The sequence below is a fragment of the Tamandua tetradactyla genome, chromosome 25 (genome assembly GCF_023851605.1).
Source record: "Tamandua tetradactyla isolate mTamTet1 chromosome 25, mTamTet1.pri, whole genome shotgun sequence".
NCBI classification, from domain to species: Eukaryota; Metazoa; Chordata; class Mammalia; order Pilosa; family Myrmecophagidae; genus Tamandua; species Tamandua tetradactyla.
Genome location: NC_135351.1, coordinates 15,476,199 through 15,490,907, shown reverse-complemented (window position 1 = coordinate 15,490,907; position 14,709 = coordinate 15,476,199). Strand labels below are relative to the sequence as shown.

General features: G+C 37.9%; 1 protein-coding gene and 1 long non-coding RNA gene across 10 annotated transcripts in view; one reads left to right on the top strand and one right to left on the bottom strand.

The window, feature by feature from the left end:
- The window catches only part of LOC143669150 (uncharacterized), an 87,350-nt gene extending 75,704 nt beyond the window's left edge, over positions 1 to 11,646 (bottom strand). For 2 of the 8 annotated variants that reach the window (XM_077143739.1, XM_077143737.1), the window contains exons 1-3: positions 11,369 to 11,505; positions 10,821 to 10,941; positions 10,633 to 10,700 (exon numbers count right to left, since the gene is read on the bottom strand). In XM_077143739.1, coding sequence (XP_076999854.1) covers positions 10,633 to 10,700; positions 10,821 to 10,941; positions 11,369 to 11,463 — 284 coding nt within the window. In that variant the 5' untranslated portion in view covers positions 11,464 to 11,505. The other 6 variants (XR_013168745.1, XR_013168746.1, XM_077143735.1 and 3 more) reach the window with 6 other exon arrangements.
- LOC143669151 (uncharacterized) overlaps positions 11,540 to 14,709 on the top strand; it is a 74,035-nt gene continuing 70,865 nt past the window's right edge. For both annotated transcript variants that reach the window (XR_013168748.1, XR_013168747.1), the window contains exon 1: positions 11,540 to 11,762. This is a non-coding gene — a long non-coding RNA (uncharacterized LOC143669151). The remainder of the gene's footprint in view (positions 11,763 to 14,709) is intronic.

The window sequence follows — 14,709 nt, the reverse complement described above, 5'->3', positions numbered from 1 at the left end:
CATATCACCAACTAACTGAGTCATTTAATTTCTCCACTTTTGTACTCCAATAGAGAAGAAAGCACAAACTTTACCCAGGATCAGAGGTATATTCCAAAGCAGCTCATCAGAGGACCAACATTCCATTTGATTATAATGTTTCCTCTTGAAAATCAAATCAGTTTTACAATTTACTCCCCCAAACATCTACTTTCATTCTTCTAATTTTTTTCTCAAATAAAATAGTACCTTAGTAGACAGAATATTTATGCTTTCACTTTAAGTAGCATTTATCTTCTGTGCCTAGCTACCCTAGGTGTAACCCAATTTGAAAGCAGGGACTTAACTAGGAAAAATCCAAACCTTTATTATGACATGCTAGGCCTTTTTTGATTCATCTTCCCTTTATCTTTCAGACTTATTTTCTATCACTATCCCACATGCACTCAAGCACTGCCAATAGAGAACAACTTGCAGTTCATTTATGGTCGTGAAGTGGGTAGTGATAAATAATCATGATGGCACAATGGACAGTATCTTTTGAGTACTTCTTATATGCTATCTCTGCTAAGTATATAACATCCATTAGGTCGTGAGGTGGTGTTAAAATAAGTCCGCAAATTATTTGACATTCTTCTCTTCAAAAGATGGGAAATACTTCTTCCCTTGAGTATAGCCTACAATTTGGTGGCTTGTTATTAATGACTAGAAAGTAGCAGAAGTGATGGTATGACACTTTTTGAGATTAAATAAAAAAGGCATTGCGATTTCCTCTTATATCACATGGAAGCCAGATGCCATGGTGCTAGAACACTCCAGCACTGCAAGGAGAGTCATAGAGCAAAGAACTTAGACCTCCTGCCAGGAGCTAGTGCTCACTTACCAAACATATGCACAGTTATTCTGGGAGTGGATCCTCCAGGCCAGTCAAGTTTTAGATGACTTCAGCCCCAGCTGACACTGTGACTTCAATCCCCAAGAGAACTTGAACTAGAACCACCCAGCTAATCCATTCCTGAAGTCTTAACCCACAGAAACTGAGAAATAACAGCTATTTATTATTGTTGTAAACTGCTAGGTTTGGGATAATTTGATATGCAGCAATAACTAATGCAATTCTTTTAATCTTCACAGTAATCTTATGTGATAGGTGATACCTGTAACCCCCATTTTACAAAAGAGGAAAGTAAGGCAAAAAGATTCACTCACTTGTTCAAAGCATTGCTTTGCATTTTCATTTGCTCAGTCCCCAGGCAAGCTTATCCCTCTACCCTGTTTCAATCTTACCAAAGCATATAGAGAATGCAAAAGAAAATGGCAATGGGAATGAAATTTGACAAGTCAAAGGAATGGTCCTACCAAACCTGAGAAAGCAAGCAAGTGAAAGTAAATACAGATCACCTGATTACAGCTTCCTATGAAATCATAATCAGTTGTTCTCATTTATTAAGAATCTGTTAAGTGTCAGGAATTTGCTATATTCAGTCTATCTAGTTCATATTGTAACACTAGAGAATACTTACCCTTACCTTCATGTTATAATCAAGGACAATGAAAAATGTTCATATATACTCCATATACAAGGAACAAAAAAATTTCGGCAAAGACCTTATTTTCCCTAAGAAAAAAAGAATAAAGAACCAGAGCAGAAGTTTCATACAGGAAATACAAAGATATAATAAACGTTTGAAAAAAAAGTTCTTGCTCAGTACTCAAAATAATGAAACTTAAACCAATAAATCCCTTACTAGTCAAAACAGCAGAGAATATTTTTTAACAAGCGTTTTTAATGCTAGGGTATAGCTCTGAAAAGAGCCTTTTCATATATGTCAGATACAAGTAATACATTTCTACTGCATTTATGGGAGGCAATTTGATAAGTTATATCTAAAATCTTAAGAAATTTCATGCCCTTTGATCCAGTAACTCCATTTCTACATTTCATCCTAAGTAAACAAAGAAGTATACAAATTTGCATACCAAAATGTTCCTTGTAACTCTATTTAGAAGAGAGATGGGAAAAAAAAGAGAGAGAAAAAGGATAAAAAATGTTAAATATCTAACATAGAAATTATAAAATGAAATACTGTGGCTAAAAAGCAGAATATTATTTAGCTTTTAGGTAAGACATTTTCAAGAAAATTTTTGTTGTTAAAAATACTTAGTAGATAGTGGAACCAAAATACTGAGAAATATTTCAAGATTGCAGGATTTGGAATTTAAATGAGAGGTTATTTTTCTCTTTATGCTTTACTTTATATTTCAGGTCATATGCATTTAGGTATCAGGGGAGAACAGATATATGACACAAGATACGCTTACAATCTTGGATCACTGAAAAGATGAGATATGAGGTGACTTCAGATATACCCTCAATTGCCTCTGGTTCTGGAATAATTGTCCTGTATGTCTGGATGGCAGTTAGTCCAGCAGTGAAAATCATCCTGCTCCTTTCCCAGAAGAGTGGTCTCAACGTTGTATGACAACTTAGGCTAGCATCTGTGTCCTCACTTTGCCTAGTCTGAAGTCTCAGGGTCTTTTTTATAAGCCTCATGGGCCCTCAGTTACGTAAATGAGAAAGCAGAACCACACACCTACACGGATTGCCAAGCAAAAAGAAAACCCATGCCCATTTTGAAATATAACAGACTAGCACACATCACTAGTTCCTCCATTTCACTACAGACTTTATTTCACACTATAGAAGCTCTTAACAAACTAAAAGCATTCATACAGATTAAACCATTTTTATAAATTAATATCCTCTAAAAAGGATATTAATGCTTTTATTAAGCCAAAAGAAAAGCATTTTTAACCCTTTTGCTTTCAGATATGTGCTTATTACCACATTTCTAAGTAAAATTGATTAGTCAGCATTGGGGCATTTCATTATAAAAACACTTTCCTAGATCCCCCTCCAGGGAAATGAGAAGATTTGAAGTTGTTTATAACCTGAAGGGGTCCATCAGGCAAGCACAGAGTTTAGAATTATCAAGAAGTATAATATTTTTGGCCACTGTTCAGTGGATGTTTATCTGTTACATATCAAAGTTAAAATGACCTGTATATATATTTTTTCTTTTTTTTTTTTTTTCTTGCATGGGCAGGCACCAGGAATCGAACCCAGGTCTCTGGCATGGCAGGCAAGAACTCTGCCTGCTAAGCCCCCATGGCCTGCCTTATATATACTTTTGAGAAGGCCAAAAATGAACATATGGGCTGAATGTCAGACTTTGCAAACCATACTGACGGCCAATATATTTTAAAAGATATTTTCTTCAGAAAGCACAGTACCCATAAAGGCTTTTAGACAAGTCTTCTCACTGAAGCTTCCAAGGGACCATTGTACCAAAGTAATCAACAAATATTTATTGAGTTCCTCTTCCTGTCTGCAATAGTTAAATGTCCAATATATTACATACAATAGTCAAGGAATTTTGTTATGAGCTTTATAAACTCTTCCTGTAAAATATATGAAGAACTATTTGTTTTCCATTGTGTAAGATTGATTGATTTGCTGCCAGTATCTCCGTTTCGTTGGAGACCCACCTCTCAGACTCCCAAATGAAAAATCTTGAATAAAAATTTCAGAGCTTCTTATGCCCTGACTCCTACCTAACTCACATGCCTCATTTTCTCCTACCCACCTCCCTTGCTGGGATCTTCCACTCGCACAGAAATATTTTACCATTTCTAAAACAGGCATGTTACATACCCGTGTCTTTTTCCAAACCATTCTCTCTGCTGAGGAATGGCCGTCCCTTTTCCCCATTCGGGGCAGAAAAGGTCTAATCAGCTATTAAAATGTAGCTTAAGTGTTTGTAAAAATTTCCCTGATTTCCCCACAATTAGTCATAATTTTTAAAGAAAGTCAAACATTTCAGACTAGGTCTAAGGAACAAGGAAAAGTTTCCCACCATTTCCTCTAACCCCCAGACCCAAAGCCAAAGGAAAAGCATTTTTAACCCTTTTGCTTTCAGATATGTGCTTATTACCACATTTCTAAGTAAAATTGATTAGTCAGCATTGGGCTTTATTTTTTGACCACTATTAAAACAGGCAAGGACTTGGCTCATTTATTCTTATTGCCACCTTGCTAATACTCTTAAAATTTGCAGTTACATTGTTGTTCATCCACCATTTTATGACTTTAATATGTTTAAAACCTACAGTTTCAGTTCCACTACTTAAGATGGTATATCCTGAAACACTAGTATGTAAGATGAGGAAATTAGAACTATATCACCCTCTATTTTTCTTTTACTCTCCACTTTCTAACTTTCACAGAACCATTACTTGTACATTATCAAGGTTTATAATATTAGTACTCAAGATCTATTTAAGTGTTTAGTTTCCTTGGCTAGTCAAGTAAATACCATGCAATAGGTTGGCTTAAACAATGGACATTTATTAGCCCACAGTTTTGAGACTAAGAGTTCAAGTCAAGGTATCATCAAAGCAGTGCTCCTTTCCTGAAAAATGGTTAAGGGAAGATACTTCATTTAAATTATAATTATCTGTTTGCTGTATTATCCTCTTGGAAGATCTATCACATCCCAATTTAGGCCTGAATTAAAGAGAGAGCTTTGAATTTTGCATCCCTGCTTCAAGAGAAAGTCATTTGGCAGAAGGCTTGCTAAGATTGTCAACTAAAATAATTAATTTTTGATAGAAAACAGGAGCCTCCAGAAAGTCTGTAACTTCATTTTTTTTTAAGTTAGAAATCTGAAGAAACAGATTTTAAAAATCTAATTTCACCTCCTGATCTAATTCTCACACTGATTTTAAATATAAAAATATTTCCAGTTCCATTATGATATATTTGGAAAAATTCCATGGATACAGTTTCCTTAGTTATATAAACAATCTTCCAGTCTGCCCCACCCAGCCAATTTTTAGAGGTTGAAAACTGTTCTTGACCCAAGGCTCATGATTCAGAAAATCCAAGTAAACTATTTTAAATTCAGCAAATAAGACACCTTTCTAAACCTCTGAAAAGGATTTCTGATCATAATTGTCTATTTATAATTTTCAAGAATTCCACTAAAAATACTGATGGTCACTAAAAGTGCATAGTTAGGGGTGCACAGGTGGTTGAGTGGTAGAATTCTTGCCTGCCATGTGGGAGACCTGGGTTCAATTCCAGGCTTGTGCACCCAAAAAAAAACATCGTGAACAAAATTCCCTGTGATATACATAACACATATCTGCCTCTGTGAGTGTGTGTTTCTATAGATACAGATATATATATATATATATATATATATGTAGGGAGACATAAAAAAAAAAGAATGCATAGCTAGAGAGAGGGAGTTAATAAGAGTACAGTGTACTTGAAAGAATAGAACCTGAAAGTCTATTGATTTAGCCACGAGACACTCTACTCTCCTTTCCAGCTGAGGCCCTCATCTGTATATTTCATTTGTCACCAGGTAGGTGTCTCTGGTACTAGTCTTGACTCTTTCTGACCCATGCTCTTTTTTACTTGAAAATCTGAACCCTTCTTGTGACAGAAGAGGTGTCACAAAACAGTATAAGCCTTATCTTTAGACCAGTAGTTCTCAAATTCTAGCATGCAGCAGAATCTTCTATGGAGCTTCTTAAAACACAGAATGTGCCCTTCCCCCATCTCCCCAGTTTCTGCTTCAGAAGGTTAGGGATGGGGCCCAAGAATGCACATTTCTTACACATTCCCAGGTGCTGGGTGTGGACCACAATCCAAGAACCAGTACTTTAGAATTCTATCAGTGTGTCAGATTTGCACAAGAGTTAAGGAAACTTTGCATCTGAGTTCCTTAAAGGAGTAATGAATTTCTAGTAGGCAATTGAATAAACAGGTTAGGAGCTAGAGGAAAAAGGTTAGGTTTGGAGATAAGAAATCAGATGTCAGCAAGTAAGAATCACTAAAATTGAGGTCATGGGGACAGATAGGATTGTTCAGGTCAAATGTATGTATTCAATAAGAAGCAATGAAAAATAAAAGAGAGTTAACCAATCTTCCTGAAAAATCATTGTTCCAATCCAGTTCTTAGAGGACTTGGGTCCAGGTCTCCTGAAGACCAAGGGACACAACAGGCATGGAGTTAGGCATGAGTTTATTAGGACTTCCAGGCACAAAAATCTTCCACAGCGGTGGCGGGCTGTGGAAAATGAAAGTTAGTGCTCTGCAAAGGGGGTGGGGGAGTGCAAGGGTTTATATGGGTTTAGGACAAAGGTGTGAGAACTGAGTTTCAGCAGGGTCTCCTGACACAGGGTTTGGAGGTTTATTATCAACAGTGATCAAGGGAAGGGAGTTTCAATGCCTTGTTTACATTACATTACGTTCTTCCCCCCCGAGGAGTTCTGATGACCTTTAATATTTGTCCCGGTCATATAGGTGACTAGGTACAATGACCTGCTTTCAATACAGAGGGGAACCCTGGGCCTTGGATCCCCACAATCATGTTCATCAAATCATTTTTCTGAACAAAAACTTAATTGCTTTTTATTTTTGGCTTGCTGGCTCTCAAACCATCGTACTTGATATCTAGAAGTTATAAAGTTCTTTGGAGACACAATAAACTGTCCATACATTTAATTGTAGTGCAATATTAGGAACACTTTTGCTACAATAAAATAATCATAGTAAATACTATTTATTGCTTTTTCTGCATTAAGAATTATTCTAAAAACCACATATATATGCACACATGTATATATCTATGTACTACATATACACATTTAGTCCTATGAGGTAGGTATGATTATTATACTCATTTTGTATATGACGAAACTGAGACATAGGTAAGTAAAATAGCTTCCACAAGGTTTACACTGGTAAGGAGTAAAACTGGGGTTCAGCCCAGTCGAGCACTAAAGTCTGTGCTCTTAATGATTACCGTGAATAATCACCGCAGCTGACTACAATAAATACATGAAATAAAAATGTTAGAACCCGAAGTACAAGGCTTTCTTAAAACAAAGCAAAAAGAAAGTTGTCAAATTCCAAGCAATTGAATGGCTTTTTTCACTCCTGATGTCTTTTAGAATTAAGCTAGAAAACAACCATCAGCAGCCAACAAAAGTTCAAGAAAAGGTATGGGTTAAAATAAAGCAACATTTAGAATGAGATAATTTTATTTCCTAACTTACTTCTTTGGTATACATGGACAAAAAACACCATTATCTTATTCTACTAGTGAATAAAATAGCCAGGGGTTTTCTAGTGTTTCTCAAAAAGATATTAAGGGAGTCAAGGGCCCTTTGTAGCACAATACACTTTCCTGCCTAAATTTCAGAGCACACCACACCACTATATTTCAGACCACACCAGGGCTGCTAATCTAACCTGTGTCCACTATTTCCCCAAAAGTATCTCTGTTCCACTCAGAAAGATACTTTTGCTTTTTAATGCTGCTTTCTGTTTGTTTGATTAAATGATTATTTTTTACAGGCCCCTGAATATGATGACCTCTTGCCAATGTTTGTTTGCCAAATACCTGTTCAGAATGGAATGCATCTCAAAGATCAGTTCAGGTCTTACTTTCTCTTGAACATTTGCCTTATGGCTCTGATTCTCAATTATGTATTTTTTTAACCTAAATATTATGACTCCAAATCCCTTAAATCAGAACCTGTTGTTTAATTATGTCACATGAATGATTCTTCTTTCCATACCAAGACTGGGAACTTTTTGAGGGCCTGGACTAAGGTTCATTTCTTTATTACAAAAGATTAGTGAGTACCACACTGAGTACACACTCTACAAATAATTGTAAACTGTTTAATTTTGCCCAAGTGAATGCAGTTGGTTACTTGTGTGGTGGTTTTGCTTCCTTCTGCCTAAACCCAAACATCAAAACAACAAAGCTTTGACAACCATTTACTTAGAGAACAAATTAAGTCAGTGGGAAGCACAACTTATCAGTTCTAATAAGATGTTTAAAATTATAAACAAGTCAAGCGAAAGCTATTATTCTATCATGAAACCAATTTAGAACAAATATTTGGGTTCTAAACAATACTGCATGCTATTAAAAATATTTTCTACCAAAAATATATACAAGTGGACTAGATTAAGGAAATTATTTGACTTTCACAGTAAGAGACTAAATTAATTTTGTTCATCTACTTCATTTTAACAGAATATTAGTCATGTTCTGTCACTGAATCTGGATTATTTAAGGGTCACTGGAATTTTAGGCTAATAGAAGAAATGGCACATATGGTGAACAGAAAACGGAGGAACTTTATTTTTACCAAATGTTACTAAATACAAAAATACAAACCATATCCCTGAAATTCTTCCTATTATTCACACTGAGTCAGAAGGAGCCACCTAAGCTCTTCTCAACAATTCTAAAATGTTGCAAACACCACCCCTTTGATGAAACTGACCTAGACGCTCCAAGGCATTTAATTTGCCTCCTGTTGCTTCTTTTTATTTCCCTGACTGTTAAGAAACCCAGATGCTACATCATTGAAGATATAGGTAGTCAGCAAACAATCAATGTTGTCTTCTCCCCAATACGTTTATCTTTCTAAGTTTTATTTGTCCTGCAGATCTACTTCTGGATTATCCTTTATGTTTCTGCTTCCTTTTGTGATCTTCTGCGAGTCCTATTAAGAAGAGGAGCCACTATTCTGGGATGATTTCTGATCAACCAGGATAATGGAAGCAGTGGGAACATATATGTGAAAACTTTCTTCAAATAGGACAGGTCAAATCCCACTTTCTCGAAGAAACTTTTCCTCAGCGCCATAGCCTGGAATGTTATCTCCTCTCCTCTCTCCTAAATCATCAACAAAGAGTTCTAGATAACATCTGGTATTTAAAAAATAATATTCTGTTTTTCTATGCTTTGTGTCTTCAATAAATATTTCAGCTCCTTGAAGGTATCCAAAATGCTCAGTATAGCGCCTTGTACATTGTTCACACATAATAAATACTGTTGACTAGAGGGATGTAAGCAACAGTTTTATTTTAGTCAATAGACATCCCTACAAATAAGCTGAACTTCCCTTCATTGAATTATATATGTTAAACATAGTGGGATGCTCTTATTTAAAGGTATCTTAGAAATACTGGATCTTAGACTTGGCATTAAAAACTCATCCAACCCACACAGATATACCTTCCAGAAAGTCCTCAAAAATGGGCAATGAGTCACTTTTGAAAACATCCAGTAAAAGATAGGAAGGTATTTCACCAGAGTCTGAAAAAGTCCTTTCCTTCTTTTGTGACTCTTCCAAACAGCAAATTTTCATTTACAAACTACTTAAAAAAAATATCTGGACTTTTCAAACATGTTTAATGAATTTTGCCTCTTCTTGAATACAGACTACACTGTACCTATTCATATGTTTCTCAATTAAGTTAGGTTTTCTTGAAACATTCAAGGAAAGTTTAAAAGTTCTTTGAACAACTAGATATTTATAGGTACCCGTTAGTAGTGTGAGAATTAGGCAGGTCAAAGACAGTTATCCGCCCACAATCCAGTAAGTGCTGCCTCTAGAAATGAAGGAACAATGTCCTCTCTTGGCAAGGAGTCTCAGTAAGCTCCATGGAGCCACAGGTAGAATGCAAATTTGGAAAATTGTGCCGCCAATACACTTCAGCCAGAGAAAAATCTGTTGTAAGATGCTTATCAGACATCCTTTTATTGTCTCCCTAACAATGGAGAGTGGTTCCACCAGCAATCATTTTGCATGCCATTCTGAGCAGAACAGAGACCACAAAATAGTAAGAACACAGGAATGCACAGCCAAAGAGTACCCAGCAGGAAAATGATGCAGAGGTATCGGAGTCAGGATGAAAACAGTGGAGACAATAATGAGGATATCTGCTTTATACTCATCTTCCTGTATTCACTTTTAACCATTCAAAATAAGGACCACGCCTGATGTGTTACACTCAGGATAACCATCCACCCTCAGAGAGACCTTTTGTTGCTATTGTTATGGCTAGCAATTAGTTTACAGGAATATTTGCCCCACCTGTAATGATTTTATGACAACCTGTCAGAAAAAGCAAAAGAGGAAGAAGAGTGTCCAGGAAGGATAAAGGACCTTCTCAACCCAGGATGAGCTTTGGATCTGATACCTCACTGGGGCTACAGTATGAGGACCCATCTTCCAACTTGTTCTGACTCTAGTAAGGCTTACAATTCCTAGCAGCCTGTTGACAGAGGTCAATGCCAAGTTCAGCTTGCCTGGGGGTCTTCAGGTGGTACTGACCTGTCAGCCAACTTCAAACATCCTCCTAGCAAGGGAAGAACATACCAAACCACAAAACTGATGCACTCTGGGGCTGTACCTGATAGTATAAGTACAGGCTTGAAAGTCAATCTTTCTTGATCTATACTAAAGATTGTCATTTACTCTCAATGGTCACAGGATTAGAACGACAGAAAGCTGCACATGGCTTCCCATTAAATGATTTTTAATCAACTTCCAAATAGAAAAATAATTTTTCTACTGTGTTTTATCAGAGGAAATTGTACTCTTCTTTTCAAACAATATTTCTTACATATACCAGCTATTGAGCCTTAAAGGTATAAAGATGAATAAGATGGTTCCATGTCTGAGCAGACTAATGTGTTTGCAGGGGAAGCAGCCAGCTCCCAAGGTAATATGACAGGTGCGACGATACAGTTTAACCCGGGCTGCACATACCTCCAAGTTTGGAGAGCTGAAGTTAACGGATGGCTTCCTATGCTGATGGTCCCTCTCTTCCTCCATTCCTGAAGAGGTAAGGGTTAAGGACAAATCACAAAGCTGCCTGCCATTTTAAGGGGTAAATATTCTAAAGGGAGAGGTAGAAGATTTTTTACACAAACAGCAGTTTAGCTCTTGACCCTCACCCTTGGAATCCATCGCTCACACTCCTTTTCTCGGAACTTGTCTCTTTCCTCCCGGATCTTTTTCCGTGCAGGATGGCTGGCTGCTACCTTCTCTGTCCAGCTTATAAGAGTGGAGGTGACTCTGAACCAAAAAGTCCAAAATAAAACAAAACAATGATAATTTAGTGTTCGGTCCACATAAACTAGCTCTGATTTGTTCCCTAAGGAAGCTTTCTTTTCTGTCGGGAGTGCACATTTCTGTGCCTTGTCTCACTAGTGCGCAGTTGCTTAGAGATTTATTCAAGAGAAATGGCACAGCGTGGAGTGGGACACACGGGTCACAGAATTTGGAATATTGGCTGTCTTAGACACACGGCTTTCCATGTTCCAGCCACTGCATTTTCGGATGCGAGTTTCATCACAACAGTTTTATCGCAAGGGTGGGAATAAATGTTAACCTTGTCTCAAATTCTGACTATACTAACATCTAGTCCTATGGCACGACTAAGTGGGAGAAAGCCCTTTTGGAGCCCTTCTGTAAATGGCGACGTTTATATGGTCTTACCCACTTTGGGCACTGGGGAGTGTTTGAAAGAATCTCGGGGCTGTCACTCTGTCCTGGGAAGTCCATCCGGATATGCAGCAAGCGCATGCGCATACGCATGCCCAGTCCTTCCCGCCCAGACCCCACCCCCCCAAGCAGCCAGGTCACGTGTCCTGCTTAACTACCGGAAGCTGAGGTAGAGGATGTGGAAAAGTGTTGGTTGCGCGGGTAACGGAAGTGTCTGAGAGATGGAAGTGAGCTGCGCCATAACGGAAATCAGAGCGAATCCGGAAGTAGATGTGGATGCAGTGTTGGTTCTAGTATGTGGTGTTCTTCAGTGTTTGGCACGTACAGCCGTTGGTGAACTCCTCCTCAGCCTTCCTTGAGGACTTGCGAGAGCTTCAGGGGGCTTGTCCTCTGTAAGTAAAGATACCCGGTTAAGAGGTTAATATATGTCTTTAAGCTTTTTCCTTTCTTTTTTTTCCTAGTTCTTCTAAGTATTTTGTGCAGAGAAAGAATTTCTTGGATTAGGGCAGTGGTTGACATGGGACACAAACCAACGTTACTATGTGGAAGTACATGGTGAACCAAACTAGACAGTTGAAGTGATTGCTTTAGAAGACAGACGAAGGAAGGAAATGTGGACTATGTGTAGTCCTGAGCTGGGCAAGAACCACTTCAAAGACAAAGAGAGTTTTCTGAAGATAATCCTCTGCCACATGGGCCCCAAAATGTCCAAAGTGAGAAAAAAAGATGTCCTTCTACTTAAGTATTACCCTTTTTGTTGCAAAACAAGCAAAAACTAAAATCTCACCTCCTTGGCAAGATTTCAAAGTTAGGTCTTACTTCACACCTAGAACCTCAGAGTTGAGCAGCCCAATAGTGATTTCTGTGTGTCAGGCACTCGTCTAAATACGTTTTTGCACATACTCATATATAATTCTACTATAAAATGGTACTATTATTACTGCACTCGTTTTATAGGTGCAGAAAATTGAGGCAGAGAAAACTTAGCCTGTTCAAGTATTTCTCTATCAAGTGTAAGAAAAGACCTGACAGAGGGACTTCAGGATTGGCTGAGCCTCCCCATCCCCCCAAAATCAGAATTCTTTGTCAAAATCTTTTGACAAACAGGTAGAGGTAGCCAGCAGTGGTTTTCAGGATTTAATTCATACCTTTCAACCATTCATTCTGGAGCAGACTTTAAAGAATCATCCTTCTGTGATTTGGGGAAATCTGGGAAATTCCTCTAACCCCCAGAATATTCACTCCACCTTTGCCAGAGACATGACCTCTGCACAGTTTGAGGGAAAAGATAAGAATGATGATTCCATTTAGATAGGTAGTAGTCACTCTAAGTCTATACCCAAATGTCAGGTAATCAGCACCTTTCCCAAGAGCAAGTTAGGACAGAAAGAGACTCAGAAAACCTTGAGAAGCTGGCAGAGGCTGCCCTGAGTAGAGAAGACAGACTTCAGGTTTGGTGAGTGCCAAGGCCACTGCTTCCTGACTCTTTCTGAGTGGGCAGCCATGGCAGTTGTGAGGCCCCTAGAGAATGCAGGAGCAAGGCAAGGCGCCCTGAAGTCTGGTACCCCTAATTAGCCTCAGAGCCTGGCCGTGCAACCACACAGTCAAATACCTCTGCTCATTGTCCTCTTAGTGCCCATAAGATCATGAGCCCTCCAGTCTGCTGCTACTGTTGCCTTTATCCTCTGCCCCCTGGAAAGAGACTTGTAAATTGTCAGGGCCTGATGACATCTGACAAGCCAAACCATTTTTAAAGGGTGTGGGTTACGCAAAACCCTTTCAGATGTTGGAATTAATATTCCCCACCCCATTACATAAATCTCAGCTCATTCTTACAAACACTCCAGAGGCTCAGGCATCAGTTTGCCTGTCTTGTGGTTAGGATTCCTAGGTTTTCATCTTGGGGTTAGTTGGGAATTTTCTCATAATCACCAGTTCCCTAAAGTTAGACAGTATTAAAGAGTTTCCAACATTTTCTCTCTTTTTAAAATCCTAATGCTTCCCCTTTTTTTCCTGTGAAATATTAATGGATAGGAATTGGGGAAAAAACGTTATTTCTCAGAGATGAGAGGGAGCTTGTTAAGCAAGAAAATGAAAACTACAGACAGGCTGGATTGAAGTGTCCGACACATGCAATCTTCTGTTCCTGTCACTATTTAGACCTTGAACAGGGAGGACGAATGGAAGAGTAGCAAAGAGCAAAAAGAAAATTGAGAAAAATTTTCTGGATTTTTACGTACTTCTTCAAAAGGAGTCTTCTTAGACTGCCTTCTAGCCCTTGATAGAGTTGCGTTAGAGAAACTGGGTGAATCAGTGAATCAGGTTCTTAATCATTTCCTCGCTTTACATTGATCAAGAACCCACATAAAATGGTGCAGCCTCTATGGAAAACAGTTTGGCAGTTTCTCAGAAAGTTGAACAAAGACCTGGCAATCCCACTGCTGGTACATATCCAAAAGAATTAAAAGCAGGAAATCAACCAGATACTTGTACACCAGTGCTCATAACAGCATTATTCATAATAACCAAAAGGCTTCAGAAGCAACCCAAGTGTCCATGAACAGATGAATGGATAAACAAAATGTGGTATATACATACACCATATTAGTCAGCCATTAAAAAGAATACAGTTCTGAAACATACTACAACATGGATGAACCTCTGAATTATTATGTTGAGTAAAATAAGTTAGGTACAAAGGGTAGATATTGCATGATTCCATGTGTATGAAATACATAAAAATAAGCAAATTCATAGAGATGGAAAATAGATGAGTAGCTACAAGGGGATTGGGGGAAAAGGAAGTTATTGCTTAATGGGTACAGAGTTTCTGTTTGGGACTATATGAAAAAGTTTTGGCAAGGGATGGTGGTGATGGTAGCACAACATTGTGAATATAATTAACACCACTTAATTGTACAATTTAAAGTGGCTAAAGTGGGAAATTTTGAGTTGTATATATGTATCACGTTAGAAAGGTATTTTTTTAATTCCCTAAACTCCAAATGATCTAAAGATTCTGTGATTCTGGGACATTGGCAGCCCTCCTGAGGGTTGGAGCAGTAATCCTAAAATAAGAGTTCTTAAATTCTTGCATGTAAGTGACAGTTTGAGGCCATAGATTGCCATTTGCCATAGGGCTTCTTAATGTTAAACTAGTAAGTAAATTATTAAAAATTATCCAATTTCACTTCAGTAACCCAAGAACGGCCTATTAATGTGTTAGCTGAAGACTCTAATACCTAATTCTGAGAAATTAAGCCTCTGGGCAACACTTCCCAGCTCTTATGGCACAGGTGTACTTGCCAATACTTTGGAATTATGTAATTTTCGAAATAT